We start from the raw sequence: 24,141 nt of genomic DNA on the forward strand, positions 1-24,141 counted from the left end.
TATTTCAGACTGGGATATGAAGGGATCTGTGTGATGCTAAGTCAGTGTATCTCTAGCAGGATAACAGTGGGGAGGACAGGAAGAGTAACCACCATGGTGTGGTGGTCGGGCGATGTGTTCTTTTGGCTAGACTAAGCACTTTGCCCAGAAATCCCTTCTTGTAGTTTCCAGTTTGAGCTACAGGGGTATTCCAGCTTGAGAGTTGCACCTGCCTTTCGCCAGCTGGGCTTTTCTTGCTGAATCTTTCAACCTAAAACCGTGGGAGGCTGATACTGACATGACTTGTACAGATTATCTAGTTCAATTGGGTTCTAAATTTCGTCCATTCTAAGAGTCACCTGGGAAGCTTTTTTGAAATACAAATTCCCGGGTGCCACTTATGAAGATTCTGGTTCAGCGGGTCTGGGCCCGGGACATCTGAATTTCCTTTACAAGTTTCTTAAGTGGTTTTGATGATAGGTCAACAAGTGGTTTTGCTGCCCACTTGATTCTCATTTTATAGTTAGGGCGACCAAATCCAAAGAGAAGGGACATGTCTTTGGGTTAAGGAAAATGACAGGAGGGACAAGCAGAGCCTGTGTCTTGGTAAACCTCTGGTCGCTACATTTGTGTACACAAGGCTTTCTTCAGCTAGACGGTGATGCTTGACCAGTGACTGTGTTTGTGGCACAAAGTGACGAAGGAATAGTTCTTGAGGAATGCAGAGGAGAGAATATTAAAAGAGTTGCAGCACTGAAGCAAACTTCCTGGAGAAGAGTTCTAAGAACTGGGGATGATTGGCGTAAATGGTAAGACAGAGGGCAGCCTTCTCCGCAAGGTGGGAAAGCCGTAAGAAGGCAGGGGTCCACCCCGGCTCAAGCAGAAGGTGTAACTTAAGACAATGAGTAGAGTGTGGGAAGGATCTGCTAGGTACGTTTAGGAAAATAGGCAAGATGGTAGGAATAAATTGCTTTTAAATGCTGTGGCAGAGGCATGTTTCATAATATAGGGGTGGCTCATAAAATTTGAATGTACAGCACATTTTGCCAATTGAGACTGATTGGGAGGAAACTTTTTTTTTTTTTAGCTTTAAAGTACATGAATAAATTTCACCCTGAGCCAGCAAATTCTAGCAAGGCACAGAGTCTTGCAATGATGAACTGTCTCATTTTAACAACAGTGTTATTAAATAAGAAGTTAGTAACGATGCTTGGGGAAACTAAATTAGCAAATAGAGAAAAATGACATGTAATTAGTTGTATCTAGTCTTTCCATGTAAATAGTACTTCCAAGATGCTGGAAGATGCTTAAAAACAGTCTTATAGAAACAATTTTGTGTTTTGATGGAAAACTATGCTTGTCTAGAAGATGCCTTCCAGGCTGATTCTCATCTTTCAATGTCCTGGAGACATTTGACACTCGTGTAATTACAGGTGAATAGTAGATGAGCAGACTGTGTCCTGTGTCATTGCCCTTCTTCCCCATCCTGTGGAAAAAAGCCAATTTGCTTTCCTTTGCACTTGCCTTTCAACATTTTTTTAAACTCCATATAGATGTGTGTGCTTTGACTTTTTTAAAAAAAGGTTTTTATTTTTTTATTATTTTTTGTGAATATAATTTATTGTCAAGTTGGCTTACATACAACACCCGTTGACTCTTTTTCTGAACTGGTTTTAATATCTGCCTGTCTTCCTCATTAATTAATGAGTAGCACAAAATCTGTAACACGTCATTTTTACATCTGTGTGACATCATGATTTCACCCGTCTGAAAATGACCCTTGAACAGTCCTATTGTCTGTTCACAAACCTTACTCCTGTTGTCTTTTTATCTTACCGATGTGCCATCTTTCTGGCGGGAAAGATCTAAGTCATCTTTTATCTGGATTCGCACATTTTCCAATTAGAAGCATCTAAATTAATAAGGTTCTATGTTCCGGGTCTTAAGATTTGTGGTCAAATTCTTGTGGCCTCAGGAAGCTGGTATTTTCTCCACCGTCACTTATTTTCCAAATGCACATTTCTTCCTGTTTCTTTAACCTTCTTTGGAGCCAGCTGAATTGCTTATGATAACTTTAGATGACCAGATATAACACAGTGGGGGCAACTAGAAGTATGCAACAACTTATTTTTATTTTAATTAAAACAATTTTTTAATGTTTATTTAATTTTGAGAGAGAGAGACAGAGACAGAGCAGGAGCTGGGGAGGGGCAGAGAGAGCGAGAGGGAGACACAGAATCCTTAGCAGGCTCCGGGCTCTGAGCTGTCAGCACAGAGCCCGATGTGGGGCTGGAATCCACGAACTGCAAGATCATGACCTGAGCCGAAGTCGGACGCTTAACCGGCTGAGCCACCCAGGCGCCGCTATTTTATTTTTTTAATGTTCATTTATTTGGGGGGGGGGGGTTGGGAGGACAGCGAGAGAGAGAGGGGAGGACAGAGGGTCTGAAGCAGGCTCTATGCTGAGAGCACAGAGCCCAGTGCAGGTCTCGAACTCACGAACTGTGAGACCATGACCTGAGCCTACGTCCCATAAAGTGGGCCACACACCAACTGAGCCGCCCAGGCGCCCGGTAACGACTTATTTTTAAAAACAGCCTAATTTAGGTTTACAACAGGGAAGTCCCAGGCCCTAGGAGCCAGGCACTCTCGTAAATTTCACAGGCCGGCTGTCTCGCTGCTTTTGGCTTTACTCCCCCCGCCCCCGCCTCCTCCTCCCCCTCTGCCCTCCCGTCCCCGCCCCTCCCCTCCTGCCCTCCCCTCCCCCCTCCCCCACCCCCGTACGCTCCGAGCCTCCCCTCCCCCGCCCGGCCTTCCCGGGAGGCCTGGAATCCCGGGCAGCCACTGGCCCGTGGGGATCCGCCGCCCTCCGTCACCGCGCGTCCACTTCCGTCCCGGCGGGAGGCGCCTCCCCTCCGCCTGCCCCGACCGTCCCCGGGCCCGGCGGGCAGCCTCGGCGCGGGGAGAACCCAGGCTTCCGGCGGCGGACAGGTAGGTGCGCTCCGCGGGCGCGCGGGAACGCGCGCAGCCCGGCGCCGCGCTAACTCGGCGCGAGTGTTTGCAGCAGCTCGAGCAAGTCTGCCCTGCGCACAGGTCCTGGGCCGACCAAAAAGTCCTTTTCCCAAACCTTTTCCCAAAGCAGCAGTACATTATCACCGCAGAAAAGCAACCTGGGCCGGCCCACTTGGGTATGTTTTCCTGTCCTGTTCAGCCACCTCTGTCAAAAACGTAGCTGCAATCGTGCTGTGCAGAAACTCGTTATTTATTTTTTCCGTAGAACGCTGTGTCCGGAGCCTTTCTTCCATGCCTTCGAATGGAATACTCTTTGTAATTATTGTCCTACAAGTTGGGCATTTCAGTTGTGTGGTTTTTGCCAGTATAAACCCGTGGGAAAGATGAGCCTATTTGCATCAAAATGTAACCAAACCAAAGGAGAGTTTGTCCCCCCCCCCCCCCCCTTCCAAATGCTGCAAGCCAGTATGAGTTGACATCAAGCTTTTGCAGAGGAGAAAAATAGGCGATTTATTGGTGTGGCCCCCCAGGAGACCGGGGGAGCTAATGCTCAAAAGTCCAGAACTCTCGGATGGCTTGCATGAGGGTTTTTAAGGGCAAAATTTGGGGGAAGAGGTCTTGTGAGAAGGTGGACACCTTTGATTCGAGGCCCATGAGGTCCTACTAGCAGGTGACCTGGTGCCACTTCATCTGGTGCCCTGGAGGTCTTTTCCATTTCAAGGGGCTTGGAATCTGGAAAATGTCTTTATTTCTTATGTCAGAAATTGAAGCAAGCATTCGTATCCCTTGAGCCTAGGCCTTTTTGTTCCTTGGCTGGTCTGGCTGTGCCTTGGGTAGATATGACCTCTGGTGTTTCATTCTTTCATCTGAACTGACAAGAGGGATGCGGGCTTCAAAAAATCATTATGGGGGGCACCTGGGTGACTCAGTTGGCTAAATGTCAGACTCTTGATTTCAGCTCAGGTCATGATCTCGAGGTTCGTGAGGTCAAGCCCCGCATCGGGCTCTGCGCTGACGGTGTGGAGCCTGCTTGGGATTTTCTCTCTCTTCCTCTCTCTGCCCCTGCCCCTGCCCCTGCTGTGTGCGCTCTCTCTCTCGCTCTCTCTCTGTCTCCAAAAAAAAAAAAAAAAAAAAAAATTATTATCCCCATTTGGCAGTATTTCCTTAGGGTGGGTACTGCTGGGTCTAGAGAGGAGACCGTGGATCTAGCATCATGGCATCTTTGGTGCTCGGTACCCGGTGCGTGTTGCCAAGAAGGACCGCACGGGTCACCCACTCAGCCGTGTGGGTTGGCAGGCCAAAGTGTCTCCTCTCCTAGGCCTTGCTGACATAGGGGACTGCGATCAGGCCTCCTTGCTGGTGGAAGATATAAGCTGATGTTTTCAAAGCCCATTTCAAATAAGGTGGTCAGAAGTGAGCCCCACAGGTGTCTGGGGACATGCTGTCCAGGCCTCAGAACAGCCTGAGAGAAGCCAAAGGCAGCCATGTGATTGGCTTGTTTGCAGGCCAGTGGGTCCTCATCACATCTACCTTTCTAATCAATGCTGTCTAGACCTGTCCCCTATGGAAAATAGAAGCATGATTGAGGACAAATAGATCTGGAGTTGTTGAAGTTGGTAGAATCATCCGTAGGTAAGTAGGGCCCTGCTTTCCCAGCTGCAAGATCAAAACTCAGTTGCCAAGCAAGTTCCTGCAGTGTTTGCCCAGTGAAGGGAAAACACTGAGCCTTCCCCTTTAGCCACTGCCTTCCCCTGTTACCTTTCAGCCTTTGTGTGCTTGCTGATGGTTTCCAAATCTCTGAAGCTTCTAGAAATTTCTTCCTGGACTTCTTTGCTTGTGGCAGTCCCACCTATGCCAATTCCCTTTGCTCATTGAAATCTGTTTTCTCTGTTTCTGCTGGAGAACTTCACTGCACCGGGAAGTCTGACTTCTGAGCTATTTACGTCCTTGAGGGTATGAAAGTAGGAAAACCCCATCCTCTGGGCCATACGTCACCATCCATTTCTCACTGTTTTGACTTCTGGAGAGAAAAGGGGAATGTTTTTCAATGACGTTGTTAAAAGATCGTTTTCAGGGGAAGGTGAGAGCGTGACTCTCATACAGACAGAAAAATGAGCGCATGTTGGGGTGCCTGGCCGGCTCAGTCGGTAGAGCATGCAACTCTTGATCTCGGGCTTGTGAGTTCGAGTCCCACGTTGGATGTAGGGAGATTACTTAACATTTTTTTTTTTTTAAATTTTTTTTTTTTCAACGTTTATTTATCTTTGGGACAGAGAGAGACAGAGCATGAACGGGGGAGGGGCAGAGAGAGAGGGAGACACAGAATCGGAAACAGGCTCCAGGCTCTGAGCCATCAGCCCAGAGCCCGATGCGGGGCTCGAACTCACGGACCGCGAGATCGTGACCTGGCTGAAGTCGGACGCTTAACCGACTGCGCCACCCAGGCGCCCCACATTTTTTTTTTTTTTAAATGAGCATGTGTTAAAGATTCTATTTTATTTATTAAAGAAGGAACCAGGCAGATATTATAACTGATTCAAAAGAGAAATCAAGAAGGACAGGTATATATGGGGCAAAGGAATGCCTCAGGAAGGTTCATGTTAGGGGAAGGGGCGGGGGCTTTTATCCTGATGGGGTCCCAATCGTTCATTTTTGCTTTTATTTCCCTCGCCCCTGGAGACACGGCAAATAAGCAGCTGCTGCGGCCAAGGTTAAAGAGGTTGCTACCTGTTTTCTCTCGTAGGGTTTTGTTGGTTTCCTGTCTCACATTGAGGTCTTTCATCCATTTTGAGTTTATTTTTGTGTCTGGTGTAAGAAAGTGGTCCGGTTCGCCCAGCACCATTTGCTGAAATGGGCGATGGGCATTCAGGAGGGCACTTTTAGGGATGAGCACTGGGTGTCCTATGTAAGCGATGAATCACTGGGTTCTACTCCTGAAACCAAGACTACATCGTATGTTAACTCACTTAAAAAAAAAAAAAAAGAAATGGAAAAAAAAGGAGATAAGGCAGGACACGTTAGCTCCTCGGAATTGGCATCAAACAGGCGCCAGTGATCCCCATGGGTCTTGACTTGTGATATTGTGGAGGTGCTTGGTGTGTGAAGCAGGGCTGCAGGGGGCCGAAGAACAAATTATTCACTCATGGCGTTTGTTAAGGAACGGAAGGCAGACCTTATTCAGGACCTTTGGGATAGGTGTAGGGCCCACCGCAGTGGGGTTTTACAGTGGGGGAGAGAGATTGGGCTCAACCCTGGAAATTGCAAAGAAAAGTGAGGATTTATAGCCAGGGAGTGGGGTGGTGGGGGTCAGTGGATGGAAAATGACTAAGAGGAAACATCACAGGGGATGGGAGTTCTGGATAAACCGACCTAACAGGGTTCTTGCAGAAGACAAGCCAGAGAGATCAGACATCGCCTGGGGGTGAGGGGGTGGAGGATGAGCAACCAGATCAGATATCAAGGGTCAGGGATTCTGTGAAACTGACTTAGCGGGGTTCTTACTGAAACTAGGCACAGCAGAGATGCATCCAGAAACCCCACACAGGCCTGTTTGAGAAGAGAGGTCAGCGGAGCTTGGTGAGGGAGAGAAGGTTGGTTAAGGGGCCGTAAAAGTCACTGTGGGAGAGTGAGCCTTGAGATCAGTCACATGTTGGTGGCATCTTGGGTGAATGTCATGGGCGGATCATGAGCATTAGCGCTGCCGGCCAGTGTGGCCTCGCCAAAGAAGGTGCGAGTCAGGCTCTCCTGTGCAGGGGTGCGTCTCAGTTATCCTTGGCACCATGAGGAGGGTTCTGAGTTCAGAGGCTTCCCTAGTGGAGACCACGGATCTGGTCTCGAGGTGGCCGGTGAGTTTTGCCAAGCCCACCTGTCATGATGCAGGAAAGCTCTTCCTCCCCTCCTCCTTCCTCCTTCCTCCTTCCTCCTTCTTCTGAGATTTTATTTCTAAGGAATCTCTACACCAGCATGGGGCTCAAACTCACAACCCCAAGGCCAAGAGTCGTGTACTCCATGACAGAGCCAGCCAGGCGCCCCAGAAAAGCCCTTCTTGACACATTTTATAAGCCCCCCACCGTCCACGTCAGACCCCCTGTCCCGTCCCTAAGTAGGCGGAAAGCGTAGCACCGTCGCTCACGCAGAATGACCTCACGGTGAAGGTCATGCAGAAGGAACTTCGTGCTTCTGTAGAAAACCTCGGTCATCCGTGGGGCATCCTTCCCGGCCCGTGGTCTTTGAGCCGCTGCAACTCTTTCTTTGTAAGTGGCCGGTAACCAACAAGTTAGTAAATTCTGTCCTGTGTGGTGGGATTCATGGCTTCCTCCCTCCTGCGGAAAACTCCGTTTTCTGTCCTTTTGCAATTTCAGCTGTGCTGTCGTCCGTATGCATTTGTGCTCTTTTCTTTTCTCCTTGAAACCAGTTCTCACATCTGCCTCGTTCCTTCTTCTTAGAGAAGTAAAATCCTTCACATGTTCATTTTTGTAAATCTGCATGAGAGTCATGGTTTTCCTTTCCTTGTGAAAATTATCCTTTAACAAATGTGTCATTTGGGGGAGGGAGAGGGCAGAGGCAGAATCCTGGAAGGGCTGTACATGAGATTTAGTGTCCTCCTGTCAGTAGGGCCCGCCTGGGTGTGCTCCCCCAGGCGCTTTCCCTGGGAGCCACAGGGGGGCCACAGCGGGACCACAGCGGGGCTGTCCATGGAAACCAGCTTCCCTGCCCTGTGGCCTTGGCCCAGGACACACAATGCACTACTCTGCTACATGAGGGGTCTGGCCAGAGTCCCGCCTTCCACACCCAGGCCTCTCCCTGCCACTGCCTGCTTGCATGGGATGCATCCAGACAGGGGCTCTCCTGGCCATAAACATTCCTTCTGGAAAGTGGGTATCAATTGGGGGCGCCTGGGTGGCTCAGTCAGTTGTGTCTGACTCCTGATTTCGGCTCAGGTCACGATCTCATGGTTTGTGAGTTCAAGCCCTGCATCGGGCTCTGCACTGAGGAGTGGAGCCTGCTTGGGATTCTCTGTCTCCCTCGGTCTCTCTGTCCCCCCCCCCCCCCCACTTGCTCTCTGTCTCTCTCAAAATACATAAAAATAAACTTAAAAAAAAAGTGGGTATCAACTGAAGATAAAGTAAAAAGATTCAGGCTCGAGGCCCCTTTGGAACGGCTAGGATTTTTCGTGGTCTCCACGTCCCCATAGGACAATCCAGGTAAGCAATCAGCATAAAGAATCAGCTGTCAACAAATAGTGCATTGGATGTAAAATTTACCGCTCTTGGTGCTGGATTGTTGTGACTTCTCTTGCTAATAATAGTTTCCTAACATAGCTTGTGAAAACAAACCCGTGGGGAATAGATTCAAATCTTCTTTGAGCAAAAGACCAGCTCTTAATATGTGTTTCCTTAAAATGTAAGTTATTTGCCTTCCAGAATATTCTGGAAAGTATAGGAAATAATCTAACAGCCACCCATATTCATGTGACCCACGCAAAACAATTGGAACATTTTGTCCTTAATCAAAACTTTCTGGGACTCCTGGCTGTCTTAGTCGGTAGAGCATATGACTCTTGGTCTTGGGGTTGTAAGTTTGAGCCCCATGTTGGGTGTAGGGATTACTCAAAAATAAAAATCTTAAAAAAAAAAACCAGGGGCGCCTGGGTGGCGCAGTCGGTTAAGCGTCCGACTTCAGCCAGGTCACGATCTCGCGTCCCTGAGTTCGAGCCCCGCGTCGGGCTCTGGGCTGATGGCTCAGAGCCTGGAGCCTGTTTCCGATTCTGTGTCTCCCTCTCTCTCTGCCCCTCCCCCGTTCATGCTCTGTCTCTCTCTGTCCCAAAAATAAATAAACGTTGAAAAAAAAAATGAAAAAAAAACCAGTAAGTCTCAATATCGTGAGACATGCAACCAGTTCAGTCTCCCCCAGTTGTCTTCTAGGTGGTTTTTACAGTCACCTGCCGCGGTGGATTGCATTGTGTGTCCCCAGAGTTCATAGGCGGATGCCCTAACCCCCAATGTGACGGTATTTGCAGGCGGGGCCTTGGCCGATCAGGTTGAGATGAGGTCATGAGGGTGGGGCCCCATGGCGGGATTCGTGCTCTTCTAAGAAGAGGCCAGAAAGCCTGCGTGTGGGGACACAGCGAGAAGGCGGCTGTCCGCAAGTGAGGAGAGTCCCCCTCAGAGCCCCCACCTTGCTGGCACCCTGACCTTTGACATCCAGCCCCCGGAACGGTGAGAAACACATTTCTGTTGTGTCAGCTGCCCGGCCTGCGGTATTTTGTTATGGCAGCTCAAGCAGACTGATGCGTACTTAGTGAAATGTATTAATCTTTTTCTTTATGGTTCATGTTTTTGGGTCTAATGTAAGAAATGCTGCCTTGCTCCAAGATTCAAGGAAAAGGTGTTCCCCTTTATTTTCTTCCAACGGATGACTTTCGCTTTTCTACTCGGGTTTCTAACGCTGGCAGGGCAGCGACGTGGCAGGTAGGGATCCACTGTGATCTCGTCGCATCTTACGCCCCTTCATTGGCCAGTCCGTCTTTCCCCCTGGGGGCTGCCTGTTCACCGTGGCTCCTCCTGCCCCGTAGTGACCTCCAGAGCCTGGTCTGTTCTGCTGCATCTCGCTGCCAGCCTCAAACCACCATCCCGGACCTGGCTGGGGGCACTGGCCTCAAGGACCATGTACAGTTCCCTGGTCCTTCATTTTCCCACTTCTTCTGTCCCCTCCCCCCCTGCTCTCACCCTGACTGTCAACTCTGCTCTCAGTTTTCTGAGCAGATGCACGGAGCGTCCTCGGCCCCCTGCCCCGATGTCATCCACCCCTCCTCTGCCTCCCCTCCTGGGACCGAGGAGGACCCGTCCACGCTTGCAAGGAAGGTGGGTGGTCTCCTCCCTGGGCTGACCCCAGCCCCCCTCCCCTAGCTCACCTAGCTCTAGGGTTTGTGAGCAAACAGCTAAGAGTTTTGATGCAGAAAGGTGATCTTATTATAGCACGGGGACAGGCCCTGTGGGCAGAAAGAGCTGCCCTGGGGTTGTGAGGAGGGACTGGTTGTGTACTTTTTAATTAGTGGTAGTTAGGGAGAGCGAAAGTCCCTAAGGAACTTGCAATCAAGGCTTTCAGGACCTTGAGGGGCTAGCTGCTGTTAAGACAAGGTTACTTTTAGGCTTTTTCTTTTTTTATGTTTATTCATTTATTTTGAGAGAGAGAGACAGCACAAGCAGGGGAGGGGCAGAGAGAGAGAGAGAGAGTCAGTGCAGAGCCCAACGCGGGGCTCGAACTCGCCCACTGTGAGATCATATGACCTGAGCTCAAAGCAAGAGTCAGACGCTTAACCAACTGAGCCACCCAGGCGCCCCAAGGTCACTTTTAGCCTTTAATTAAAGTGAACATTAAGGCACTAAGGCAGCGGTGCGTTCCTTGAGGAAGGTCACGCTCTTACGTGTCAGGTGTCAGTGGGCTGCAAGCTGTCAGGAAATTTAATTTAAGCTACATTTCTCTTGCCTTTGTGTCCCTCATCACCTGGCACCGCGGGTTGGGCTTGTTTTTGCTTTGTTTTCCTCTGTGAGGCACCCGTTCTCATCCACCTGTGAATGTACTAACATTTCTTCCGTTAAAAAATAAAAAGGCCTGTTGCTCTGTCTTCCCTCCGTCTGCTCGCTCTCTTTGCCCCTCTTTCCGGTGAAAGCCTTGAAGAACTTCTGTGTTCACGCTGTCCGGTGCTCTCCTGTCATTTTCCCCCAAGCCCGTCAGCCGTCATGGCCACCAGACCTGTTCTCGTGGAGACCACCCTGACGTCCACGCTGCTGAGCCCTGTGGCCACCCCTCTTGCAGAATGCCTGTGTCTACAGCCTCCCTCCTTGAAAACTTGTCTTCATGTGGCTCCAGGCTCGCGAATGGGGGGGTTCCTCCCTTCTGACTGTTTATTCTCAGGCTCACTCTTTCCCCAGAGCTTTTAATGGTGAAGGCCCCAGGGCTCGCTCGCTCTTCTAGATCCTTCTTCTTCCTTATCTCTTCTTATCTAATCATTCCTTTAATCATGCCATGCACGCTTGAGGTTTCCAATACTATGTACTGTTATTTACAGTATAGTTGACTTTGAACCACATTGCGGGGGGGGGGGGCGGTTAGGGGCATGGACCCCTGTGCAGTCAAAAACTCTGCATGTAACTTTTGACCCCCTCAGAAATGTGGTTCCTTATAGTCTGCTGTTGATCAGAAGCTTTTCTGGTAACATAAACGGTTGATGAACGCAGAGGGTGCATGCTCTGTGCATTATACACTGTAGTCTTACAATGAAGTGAGCTAGTGAAAAGAAAATGGTAAAAACATCATAAAAAAAGAGAAAATACATTTGCTGAATTTATTGAAAAAAAAAAAATCCATGTGTAAGTGGACCGTGCAGTTCAAACCTGTGTGGTTCAAGGGTCAGCCATAGAATGTGGTTATGTTCTATAAAGTCACAGGGACACTGAACTAGCAAATACTGAACCATGGCTCCAAGAGGAAATACAGGTAGGGTTCTATGAACCTCTGGTCATGTTTCTGTCGACCGATCAGTGCATAACCTAGTTTTTTGTGTGTTTCTGTGTAGAGACACCTCATTTAATACATAGGTGATTCATTAACATTGAACTCGCAGTCAACAGGTGTAATGTGTGCCTGAACTAAGCTTGTCTACTGCACATGTTATCTTTGTAGGCACATCATAGCCTTCGTGCCCTATTACTAGACAGCTCTTCACTACTGTGCATGGAGTCCATTCTTTAAACACCGCAATCACCACCAAAAAGCACAAAAATGCAAAAGATGTGGCGCTAAATAGAAAGCGAAAAGGATACTTGTTTACAGCCTGAGGGCTGATATGGGAAGGCGGGGCGTTGCCTTGTTCGACCTTGGCCGGGACCGTGCATGTGGGTGACTCAGATTTTTCAGTGCTTTACAAAAGTCCGTGGATGGTCCAGTATTACTGCAAGTATTGATTTTGGAGTTGCAAATAAGTTTTGTGACTAGGCAACTTTACGTGCATGGAAGCGGCAAAAAATGAGGCTTGGCTGTATAGGCTGACCATACTGTATCAAGTTTGTACTTCCGGCTTGGACCCCTACCCCAAACTTGCTGTTCTGCGCGGTCCACGGAGCTTGTGGAGCAGACATTTCAGACTTCCCGGGCTCCGCATTTAAGTCCTGACCTCTTCAAACCTGCTCTTCCCAAGTGTCCTCCTTATTTAAAGACAGTTGCTCAGGCAAAAACCCTCATCCTCCTGTCTCCTCTTTGCCTCAGTTGGCTTTCCCTGCAAATTTTATCCAGACCCTAGCCACTGTCAGGGCCTTTATTGTCCCTCTTCAGTGGGTGGTGTTTTTTTGTTTTTGTTTTTTTTAATGTTTATTTTTTAGGGAGAGAGAGAGAGAGAGAGAGAGAGAGAGCACAAGCAGGGGAGGGGCAGAGAGAGGGAGACAGAGGTTCCAAAGCAGGCTCTCTGCTGACAGCAGCAAGCCCGATGTGGGGCTTGAACCCACGAACCGCAAGATCATGACCTGAGCCGAAGCCTGACGCTCGACAGCCACCCAGCCGCCCCAGTGGGTGGCGTTTTTCGTCCTGGATTGGGAACGTCTTGCTCTGAGTAGATTTGCTTCTGCTTCTGCTGGTGCCCAGGGATTTCACTGCCCAGGGTCAGTTACTGGGTTAAATGTCATAGTCTAGGTAATCCTACTTTGAAAGGACAGTGGACATTTGGGGGGACATTTGGGGGGTTATTTTTACCTTCTCTGGGTTTTCTAATCACAGTCTTAGTCCTGGTTGGTAGAATTTTCTTTTTTTTTCTTTTGTTATTGTTTTTTGTTCTTACGTTCCCCACTAAATATAAACCTTTTGGGGCTCTGACACTGCATGGGGTGTCAGTCATGGATCCCTATCTTGTGGGGTCCAGAGGCCTCACTGGACACATCCTAAGCATCGGGTGGTGTTAGAGCTCGTTCCTGGGTTTAGCCTTCTCCCCAGTATCCCTGGGCTCCCCCAGTGTCTGCTCATGCCAAGCCGATCCTGGCTTCAGGTCTCCTCTCCAATCCTGGCTAATCCAATCCTCTCCAATCCCTTCTTTTCCTATGAGTTCCCATTTTAATTTTTATCCGTTGGTTCCATTTACTTAGGTATTTTGAGTGTTTGTAATGGGAGTGGATTCCTGTTAGCTCTAATCTGCCACGCTGCTAAAATCCCAGGTTATCAGTGATTTCCTCCATAAATACACGATATGTAGAGTTAAACTTAATTATTTTTTGTACTCCTTTTTTAATGTTTATCTTATTTTTGAGAGAGACAGAGAGAGAGAGAGAGAGAGCGAGCAGGGGAGAGGCAGAGAGAGCCAGAGACAGAATCTGAAGCGGGCTCCAGGCTCCGAGCTGTCAGCACAGAACCCAACGCGGGGCTTGAACCCACGAACCGCGAGATCGTGACCTGAGCTGACGTCGGCCGCTTAACCGACTGAGCCACCCAGGCGCCCCATTTTTTGTGCTCTTGATTTTAACAGTCTTTGGATTTGCCCCATTCAGATCCTAATGCACGTTTCTCTCTCAGTAGCCCAACTTAAATATCTCCAATGGCTAACGAGGCTCATCCTTGTCCGTGTGACATCGGCCATAAGATAGAGTATGGAGGGATGGGGCGCGAAGTTCAAGTCGAGCACATCAAGGCTTATGTCACCAAACCCCCCTTCGACACGGGCAAGGCTGTGATCGTCATTCAAGACATATTTGGCTGGCAGTTGCCCAATAGCAGATACATGACTGACATGATCGCAGGAAATGGATACACGTATGTATGCAGTTCTGTTTCTTCACTTCATGGAAACCTCTGTGATCTATCTTGATCCCTTCAGGGAAAACAAAACCACAACACCCTAACTGTGCGCTAAGCTATTGACGTCCTTGTCTCGCTGGGCACAGGTAGATGGGGAATGTGAATCACACGAACCTAAAACAGCACCTGGGGGCCACCGCTCCCACCGCTCCCAGCCCAGTCCAGCCAGCAGGCTGCCCGGGGCTGGGGTTTCTGTTGCCCAGTGGGGTCCTTTGGGTGGAGACAGAACATGAAAAATGAGCAAAGCCGCCCGTGATCTACAAAGCCCCCTCCCAGGCGTACAAGTCCTCTCTCCTTCAAAACGACCCCCTGAGGTTGGGCAGAGCAGGGTGCAGTCTCTTCCTCAGGTCAAGAAAATGAGGCTAAAAGTGGGTAAGCGCCCTGTTAAGGTTACAGGGCCGACTGGGACTTGAACTTGGATTCTTCTGACCCAGGCTTCAGGGTTCCTTCGACGCCGGGAAGGAAGAGCTGTGCTCCTCCATCCCTGGCGATGACCTTTATTTTCGGAAGCAGGTCTCTGGCCAAAGCCGTGTTGACCCACCCTCCGGGGTTGACGGGATGGGGGGGGGAGGTGTTCGCGGACGCAGTGGACTGGCTTGTTTTCTCTGCGCGGCCCATTTCAGAACCTGCAGTAGACCTGCCCCTCCGGGCAGGGGGCGGGGGAAAACTGCTTAGTCATGGTGACTGGACATGCTCCCCAGATGTACCCTCTGACCTGAGGCTAACTCGAAAGGCCAGCTAAGCGTTGCAACTCCTCCAGGGGGTCGGGGACACCCCTGCGCTCACCACCCCGCCCCTCCCGGGCCCATGCCTCCCGGGTCTCCATCCTGTGCCATCAGTCTCGTGGGGAGGGCGCCCTGTCCGATTGCCTCGTCATCTCGGATGGGCTGGGCTGCGGGCGGCCGTCAGAGGCCGTGCACCTACGCTTGTGAAATCCGAAGTGGTGTGGCCCGGTGCCAGCTGGCCTCTCGGATGTGATCAAAGCTGGCTCTCGTGGGCACCACTTTTCTTTTCCTCTGAAGCAGAATCTCCCTCGTAGCCCGGGTCTTAATGAGCGTAAGCAAATACCGAGTGCCGCCAGCTCCAAAGTGAAGGTCAGTTGACGTCCCTTTTTTGCAGAGCCATCCTTCCAGACTTCTTTGTGGGGCAAGAACCCTGGCAGCCTTCTGGGGACTGGTCCACCTTCCCGGACTGGTTGAAAACAAGAGACGCCCGAAAGATCGACAGGTAAGTTATCACCCGTGTTTGTGCTCCCCTTCCTCCCCGCCCCAGGGCCCCTGGAGAGCAGAGAAGCGCGTGTGACATCACCACTGGGGCACCCACCCTCCCTCCCCCGTGGCAGGACTTCCGTGGACACATGCTTTCGTGCAGCACAGCGTGTGTCCCTGGAGGTGAGGTCCCGGCAAGGGCTCCTGCGGTGCCAGCAGTCTCGTCTGCTTCCCCCTTCCAGAAACTTCATGGCACTGATGCCAGGGGAACTTTGCGGAGGTGCTGCTTTGCGGGCGGTACGATTTCCCTTGACAAGGGGGCTTTCGGGGTCCACAGGGTGGACATTCCTTCCTTCCTGTCCTGGCTGCAGGACCAGTTGAGACAATGGGGAGAGAAAAGACGCCAGAGCCAACACCAGCCCCGGCTCCGTTACCGCTCAGCTGGTTGGAAACCCGAAGGGCTGTCCCCTCCCCCCAGCCGAGACCTGCCCCTGCTTCCCCCCTCCACCCCCGCCCCGAGACTTTGGGTCTTTATGCCAGGGCTAGACTGCCATCGTGCCAGGACCCGGGGAGCATTGAGAGGAAAAGTGGGGGATCCCCCAGGATCTCAGCCTTTTAGGAAATTAGCTCCAGGAGTCCAGAAGCAAGGACCAGACCTCCCAGCTGCCAGTCAGACACCCTCTTCTGTCTGGACTCAGTGTGGAGGGGGAGAGGGGCAGGATTGTTCTCTGATGCCCAGTTCCTCCTGAGCAAGTAAACGTGAGCCCAAGGCAAAGGAGCTTCCCCACCACCAGCCTTGACTCTCACCTTGGCCACTTGTCCTGAAAGCTGTCCTTCCCTGTCACCTGACTTTCTCCCACCATGCACCTGAGCCTTGTTTTGTTTTGTTTTTTTAATTTTTTTTTAATGTTTGTTTATTTTTGAGAGAGACAGAGACAGAATGCGAGTGGGTTAGGGGCAGAGAGAGAGGGAGACACAGAATCCAAAGCAGGCTCCAGGCTCTGAGCTGTCAACACAGAGCCCGACGTGGGGCTCGAACTCAGGAGCTGTGAGATCATGACCTGAGCCGAAGTCGGACGCTCAACTGACTGAGCCACCCAGGCACCCCGAGCTTTGGTTTTGATAAGCTGCTCCCCCAGCCCAGCTTGGCAGAACTGCTAATGATGTGGTCCCCTGCCTGTGGCCGCTGGGTCCCTGGGACTGTCTGTTCTTTTCTTCTATCACCAGAGTGCCCTCTAGAGCTGGCCCCTCCTTCCACTGGGCTGGTGGACCCCAAGCAGACCTGTGCCCGTAGCCCCAAGGGGCCTTGGGTCCTGCTGAGTGCCCCTTCCTGCTTCCCCGGCCTTGCCTCACTCCCCGCACTCACTGGGCCACCTTCTTTTAGGGGCCTCTGCAGGGTAGCAGCGCGTTGTGGCTCAGGCCAGGGTCATCCTAGGGTCTCTGTGCAGCTTGTGGGGCGTGGGGGATGCTGCCCGCGGCCTTGGGAGCTCCCGGCAGGCGTGGCCGAGCACCCGGGGCTGTGTTAACAAAGTCGTCGTCCAGTCCCTCACTGTCCTTGGGATGGCTTCCGGATGTCAGCCACCTTGTCTTCCTCTGCCCCATCCTGAGGAGTCTCCCTGGGATGAAGGCCTGGCTCCCCCACCTCAAGTCAGGGGCACCTCCAGGGGCCAGGGCGCTCCAGGCTCCCCTGGGGAGCTGTCCGAGGCCTGCGTGGAGCTTGCCACTGCTGGGTTCTCCCGAGCAGACCCCACTTCCTTCCCTCCTCTCCCGCAGTGCTGGCCCTGAGATTCCTGGAATAACTCCCCTGCGTGCTTACCTTTCCCAAGTCCCTCCTGGGGGACCTGCAACCTCAGCCTGAAACCCCAAGAAAAACAAAAGGAAGCGAGAAGTTCAGAGCAAATGGGAATTAGAAGCACAAGAGGCTGGGATGTGAATGCAGAAGTTCAGCTTTGCATGTGGGGCCGGGTGGGGGAGGGTAGCTGTGTGGGCCTGCCTTCCATTCGTGAGCATAAAGCAGAGGGGTCGTTTCTGGCAGGTGTGGGAGCAGGCCAGTGGGACTCTGCCACAGGGGAAAAGGAGAGCTATGCACTTAAAAAAAAAAAATTTTTTTTAATGTTTATTTCGAGAGAGAGAGACAGAGTGCGATCAGGGGAGGAGCAGAGAGAGAGAGAGAGGGAGACACAGAATCCGAAGCAGGCTCCAGGCTCTGAGCTGTCAGCCCAGAGCTTGATGTGGGGCTCGAACTCATGAACTATGAGATCATGACCTGAGCTGAAGTTGGACGCTTAACCGACTAAGCCAGCCAGGCGCCCCTAAATAAAAATGAGACATTAAACAGAAACACTGACTTTGAAAGGAGACTGAAACCCTTGTGTCTGGTCAAGTGTCTTTTGTTTGCAAGTAACAGAAAACCCATCTTGAATGCTTACTGTTTACATAGTCATGGGGTATTTTGGTTTATAGAACTGAGAAGAGGTCGTTTCTGGCTTCAAGCAGGGGTTGGTTCACAGTGCAGAAAATATCCCCAGGACTTGCCTTCCCGACATGTCTCCACTCCACATCCTGTGCACTGGCTTCATTCTCAGGCAGCTTTTGCCTCTGGGTGGCAAGATGGCTGCCACAGCTCCGGCCCCTCCATTGGTCTCTTTTCCCACAAGCCAGTAAAATTCTCATTTTGCCCTGATGGTTATGACTCAGTCACAGGTCCATCCTTCAACCAATCACTGTGGCCAGGGGATTGCTATACTCTGGTGGTCAGCCTGACCCCCGTACTTCGCTCCTGGAACCTAGGGCAGAGTTCCCAAGGTATAAGAATCAAGCATGGGTTGGGGGAGAGGTTCATCCAAGGCTAAACTTTGGTGCTCCCAGAAAAGTAGGGAACACATTCAGAGCAGCACAAGCAAAGGCCTGTTCACTCGAGTTACAGTATTCTTATGGAAATGGCCTCTTTCTTGTTCCCTCCAATTAAGGCAGTTATTCTTTTTTTATTATCATTATTGTTTATTTAATTTTGAGAGAGAGAGACAGAGCGTGAGCTGAGAAGGGGCAGAGGGAGAGACACACACACAGAATCTGAGGCTCTGAGCTGTCAGCACAGAGCCTGACGCGTGGGGCTCCAACCCACCGACCGAGAGATCATGACCTGAGCTGAAATTGGACGCTTAACCAACTGAGTCACCCGCACGCCCCAAGGCAGTTATTCTTGCGATCAAAGCATTGAAGGAAAACCTAAAGCCCCAAATGTCAAAAACCATTGCTTGTTCCATTTCAGATTGCAGAATTACTTAATTACTGCTAACATGAAAATAACTGCACGCAGTAGTATGATACACGTATTTAAATGTGCTCAAGGAGATGCTATGACTAAAGGAGAAAGGAAGGAGGAAGTGCAGTGGGATGGCTTTCTTTTTCTTTTTCTAACTTGTAAACCACAATTCTTCCTGGTCAGATCAAGCAGGACTTTCTGGCTGGCCTCGCAGCCCTGCCTCCGTTTGGGTGTGTTGCTTTCAGTTGAAAACGCGGAGTTCCAAACAATCAGTTTGCAGATGAGCCATTTACCAGATTGGGCCACTATTCTTGGTCCTCTCCTGGCTTAAATAGTCCTAGTGGCTTTCCAAATCCCCCCTCTGCTCTTTGGGGACGCCGGAGGGAGGAGTCCGGAGGTGCTGAGTTGGGATGTTAGCTGAAGGGGTGAACGTGCCAAGTTAGAGAGTTTGGGGAGCCGCCCAGTTGCGGCCGGTGCCTGCCAGAGGAGGGCGGGCCGGGGTGCTCGCTGGGGGTGGATCTTGGGATCAGGCCTTAGGAGTGGTGCTTTGGCCTTTGGCCTTTATCCGGAGGCTGCGGAAAGCCAGAACTCTGCTTCCAGCTGGCATGCGAGCTGGTCTGATGTGTGGTTTGCTGAGAGCCCTCCGGCAGCCCTGACAGGTGGTTGGAGGAGGCTGGGCTCGGAAGGGAGACCCGTGGGGAGACGGGTGGGGGGATGTGCGTCACTCAGGCAGGACGAAAGTAAGAAATCTCAGAACGTCAAGGAACAGCGGATGCCGAAGCCCCTGTTACTGTTGGTACAGCACTTGCTGTCCAGCTCACTCCCCAGGGGGCTCACAAAATCCCTCTTGATTGTGTGTGTGTGTTTCACTGTTGCCTCCCCCGCCACCACCCCGCCCCTATTTTATTGAAATATAATTGACACATAATGTTGTATAAGTTTAAAGTGTACAATGTGCTCATTTAGTACATTTATATACTGCAAAAGGATCGGCACCGTAGCCTTAGCCCACACCCGGTCCTGTCACATAGTTGCCGTTTCTTTTTCATGGTGAGAACATTTAAGGTCTACCCTTTTAGCAGCCTTCAAGTCTATCACACAGTATTGCTCACTGAGGTCACCGGCTGCACCTTACACCCCCAGGCTTGTTAATCTTCTAACTGGAAGCTAATGTCGTCTGTCCAGTCTCTCCCCCACGCCCCACCTCCGGTACCCACTCTGCTCTCTGTTTCTCTGAGTTTGGCTTTTTAGATTCCACATATAAGTGATCCGAATCTGTTGATTCTTGGATAACTTTCTGTTCTAGAGAGGTCGATGCTGTCTTGAGGTTTCTGAAACAGCAGTGTCACGCTCAGAAAATCGGCGTCGTGGGATTCTGCTGGGGCGGAGTGGCTGTCCATCACGTGATGATGAAATACCCAGAATTCAGGGCAGGGGTGTCCGTCTACGGTAAATCTGCCTTGTGCATTTTACGCAATGGGAACAGGAGTGGTTGAGGGACACCCAGGAGCCTCTTCCCAAACTAACGGTTCGGGGAGCAGCATAGACCCAGCTGTGCAGAGATGGCCTGTCTTGAGGGAATTGGCTTTAAAAATGTGAGCGTGGAGGTGGAGGTTGGCAATGCAGTAACCAGAGGAGTCACCTAACCCGAGGTCTCAATTTCTTCACCGAGGATGAAGGGGGTCACATTTATTTCTGTGATAATGGTGAATATCAAACAATATTCTTTACGAGGAACATCTGTGAAGGTATTTTTCCAAGATAGCAGTTACTTTCAACCACACACACACACACACACACACACACACACGCACACAATATAAAGGAAGGAAAGAAAAGGAAAAGCGACTCTAAAATGTAAGCAGCAGCATAAACATTGTAGCCAAACCAACCGCACCTATGATAGCAATGAGATAAGAACATTCCATCTCTATATAGAAATGGCATACTAAGTTCACAGTGTAGAAGCATTCGGACCATAAAAATGTTAAAAAAAGAAAAAAAGACGTGGAAGGCAATTTGGCTTTCTTTCATGATAGTATATTGTACAGTTACACAAAGGATTCTTATTTGGATTAATGGTTTCTTGCTGTGGCATTTTTGCTTTTAGCAAGAAAAAAAAAAACCCTTTAAATAGTAACTTACCCCAAAGTTAATAGTCCGTTGTCAGCTGCCGCTGTGCAGAGGGGGCTGGCTGTTCCGGGCTGGTCGGTGCCCTGGTGTGAAATAGCCTGGTGGACGCCTCGCCAGCACCCCTTGCTGGCTGCTGTTGCACACTGCATGAGCTGCAGAGCCCGGCGGCACTCCAGGGCGTCAAACCTCGGTCCAGCCACACAGGGTGGCCTTAACAGAGCGTGGTCATCTGTCCTGTGGCTCCCTGCTTCTAGAGACGAGTTCCAGGTTGAGGGGAGGCTCTCTGGGCTCCCGCAGGACATGGAAACAAAAGATTTCCATTATTTTCTCCCTACTGACTGGGACCCTGTCCGGCACCAAACTCGAGTCAGGCTCCACGGTGAGTCTTCCTTCCGAGGAGGCCCCGACCGGGCTCTGGCATTGGCCCATTGGGGCAGTTCAGAGAGAACCCCCTACTTTTGATGTCTGTCCAAGTTCCTCACACCCCGCCTTCCGTCTCTTGTCAGCAAGAACCCTGTCCTATCACCTGACCAGAATCCGTCTTACCCCAGTGTTTCCTCTTCGAAATTTTCTGCCCACTGCCCCCCACCCTGCTCCTTGGCCGTAAATCCCCACTTGTCCTTGTATTTGGGCGGAGGGATCTCTCTCCCCTCACACCCTCCTGTGCGGTGGTCCCCTTTGAATACAGCCTCCTTACCAAGTGTCAGCGTAATCTTTCCTTTAACACTATGGTTATTCTTAGAGGGGCAACATATGGCACCTCTTTGCTTATTTTCCTGTAGGAGGGGGCACACCCACGGTGGTCGTGCCCAAGGCAGGACAGGCTTCTGACCAAATGCTCTGTGATTCTGAAGGATGAAAGGTAACTTTTGCAGACGGACCAGGTGGCACATCTGAGACTTGACACTCGTGGTGTGGTCTGGGCACGGTTACCCCGTGGAACACTGAACGAGGCCCCTCGGCATACTGAGGCCAGAAGCCATGGGGCTCGTGTGGACCTTGAGAAACTTCTAGAACAGTGGTGGTCAGAAGGTGCAGATGGAGAGTCGTCACTTCTTTGTAAACGAAGGCGTGCCCCACGAGGAGGGAGCATTTTCGGGGCTGCTTCTGTATCTTTGCGTGCAAAGCCGCTGCAAGGTCTAATTCCGTTATTTGTGGCCTGACCCAGCGAAGGAGGTGGAGAGCAGGAAAGTCTGGCCACTTGCGTGGAATTGCTAGAAAGAAAATAAACCCCCCAAAGCACAGATTTTACTTTGAAAAAAAATCAGGCCAAACCCACATGGTTTTCTGAGGCGCGTGTGTGGAAATCCTACCCCCGTGTCCCTGTCCCCAATTTCCAGGCATCATCAAGGATTCTGAAGATGTGCACAGTCTGAAGAACCCCACGTTGTTCATTTTTGCCGAAAACGATGCTGTGATTCCTCTTGAGCAAGTAAGTTGGTATCTTTTCTCATTTCTTTCTTTTTTGCTTATTTTCCTGTAGGAGTGGGCACACCCACAGTTGTTGTTTCGATTTTTACTTTTTGAGGGAGAGAGGAGAGAGAGCGAGTGAGCTCAGGGGAGGGGGAGAGAGAATCCCAAGCAGGCTCACACTCAGCATGGAGCCTGATGCGGGGCTCAATCCCACAACCCTGAGATCATGACCTGAGCCGAAATCAAGAGTCTGATGCTTAACTGACCGAGCCACCCAGGTGTCCCTCACCTCTGTATTTAATGACATGATTTGACCTTTCGGGGAAAATGTCTCAAAGGGTTCATTTGTTCCTCAAAACATTTTCAACATGAAAAATTTAAAGATGGGTTTTATTGGGGAATTTAGGGATTGTAATCCTCCGAATGTGCTCTTGGTGGGGCCTCGTTACTGGGCATAGAAGCTCGGCCTCCCCATCCTCCCACATGGAACCCGGGAGTTCAGATAAAGTGTGTTCTTAAAGACATGGGCGTGTTGGGGATCCCGGCTGGCTCGGTCGGTGGGGCATGCGACTCTTGATCTCGGGGTCGTGAGTTCGAGCCCCATGTTGGGGATAGAATTTACTTTAAAAAAAAAAAAAAAGAAAAAAACATGGGTGTGTTAAACCCAGTATGTTGATAAGAAAAAAGCAGAAAATTGTGGTTCAAAAGCAGTCGCTTAGAAATTGTTATTCATAACTAATACACTATATTAATATAAACTTAAAACAATTTATGCTTGACTATATTGAGTATTTTGTTATATATCGAATGAGTATTATATTATATATTGAATGATACACAAAAGATACTAATTTAATTTCAAGAAATTGATATTCATCGAATTTTTACATTGCTTGGGATGCTCTCCTTTGCCAGAGCCGAGGACTCTTAGTTGTCAAATTAAAAGTAACAAATTCACAGTAGCTACGGAACTTAAGGCACTGATGTTAGACTTCCTTTATGAGCATTCAGAGAGGATTTGGAGAATGGAAAATATTACCAGATTGTTAAAGTCATACTGTCATGCAATCTTCCGCATTATCAGGTCTCTTTGCTGACCCAGAAGTTGCAAAAACACTGCAAAGTGGAGTATCAAATTAAAACATTTTCTGGGCAAACCCATGGCTTCGTGCATCGAAAGAGAGAAGACTGTTCAGCCGAGGACAAGCCCTATGTTGACGAGGCAAGAAGGAATTTAATTGAGTGGCTGCACAAGTACGTTTAGCAGGGGCCAAGGGTACACTTTCTCAGAGTAGCTCGCATCCAGAAAATTGCTTTGGGATACTTGGGTCGTTTAATTTTTACTGTCTTGATATAAAATAAATCCAGGAATCCTGGAATTCATTATTGCATCTCAAACATAAATGCAGTAGGAAATGTTAATGCATGATACAATTTAATTTTGAAGACACACACTAAGGGAAAAACAGGTCGGTACCTGAAGAATTCGAATGGTAGAGTTAATATCCTGTTAGCAAAAACCTAGGGCTGTTTATGGACCAGCTGACAGCTCAGCCATGGACTTCGTGGTTCTTCATTAAGTACATTCTTTGAAACGATGGGTGTGGCAGAGCCACGAAGAGCATGAGTTGTAAACTCAGATTCAAAGCCCAGCTTCTTTGGGCATTTGTCTGTCTTAATACAGATGAGTCGGTCATGTTCATGGATTGCACTGTGAGAAATACTGAAGCTAAAATAGGGTTTCGTTGACCCAATTATATTGAGCCAATAAACTTACTTTCCGAATGTGTGGCTTTTTCTAAAAGCTAATAAACAACAGTGGATTAGAGTGACTGGCCGTCTCCCAAGGAAGTGATTTTCCAGAACGTGGGCATCTTTGGGGCCCAGGGCCTGGGATTGCGTCAGGAATCACTCGTGCATTCAGTCGGAGGGTGGTGGCATACAGGGTCACGCTTCAGTTTTTATATATTTTAATTGATTTATATTAAATCGCATGAACAGCTCAGGTCCTCGGCATCCCTGGCCACATGCCGTGCGCAGTGTGGCGGTAGGAGCTACATGGGGCAGAGCCGGTCGGCACCAGTAAAGGCCCTGCCTTCTTCTGGCCGCGCCGTTGACTTTCCTTTAACCCGGTTGCCCTCCCCCCACCCACCGGTGACAGTCCCGCACTTGGGTGTTCTTCTGTGCCAGCTGAGAGTTCTACTTTGCAAACTAAGCAAGCCTCGGCTAGATGGCTGTGCACTCCCACTGGCTCCTGTGAGTCTGCAGATCCAGAAGGGTCACCTCGTGTCC

General features: G+C 50.1%; 1 protein-coding gene across 4 annotated transcripts; it reads left to right on the plus strand.

The window, feature by feature from the left end:
- The first annotated feature begins 2,777 nt into the window (after positions 1–2,777).
- CMBL (carboxymethylenebutenolidase homolog) lies at positions 2,778–23,683 on the plus strand. Of its 4 annotated transcripts, none has more exons than XM_045442183.1 (6): positions 2,778–2,970; positions 13,552–13,785; positions 14,950–15,057; positions 19,610–19,752; positions 21,777–21,868; positions 22,934–23,683. In XM_045442183.1, exons 2-6 carry the CDS (start codon positions 13,571–13,573, stop codon positions 23,111–23,113), a joined length of 738 nt encoding a protein of 245 aa, XP_045298139.1. In that variant the 5' UTR covers positions 2,778–2,970; positions 13,552–13,570; the 3' UTR covers positions 23,114–23,683. The 4 variants fall into 4 exon arrangements, with proteins under 4 accessions (XP_045298139.1, XP_045298110.1, XP_045298119.1 ...); XM_045442154.1 differs by having other exon boundaries at positions 2,785–2,970; positions 13,549–13,785; XM_045442163.1 differs by lacking the exon at positions 2,778–2,970 and adding an exon at positions 2,992–3,167 and having other exon boundaries at positions 13,549–13,785.
- Positions 23,684–24,141: the final 458 nt, after the last annotated feature.

Source organism: Leopardus geoffroyi, chromosome A1 (genome assembly GCF_018350155.1).
Source record: "Leopardus geoffroyi isolate Oge1 chromosome A1, O.geoffroyi_Oge1_pat1.0, whole genome shotgun sequence".
NCBI lineage: Eukaryota > Metazoa > Chordata > Mammalia > Carnivora > Felidae > Leopardus > Leopardus geoffroyi.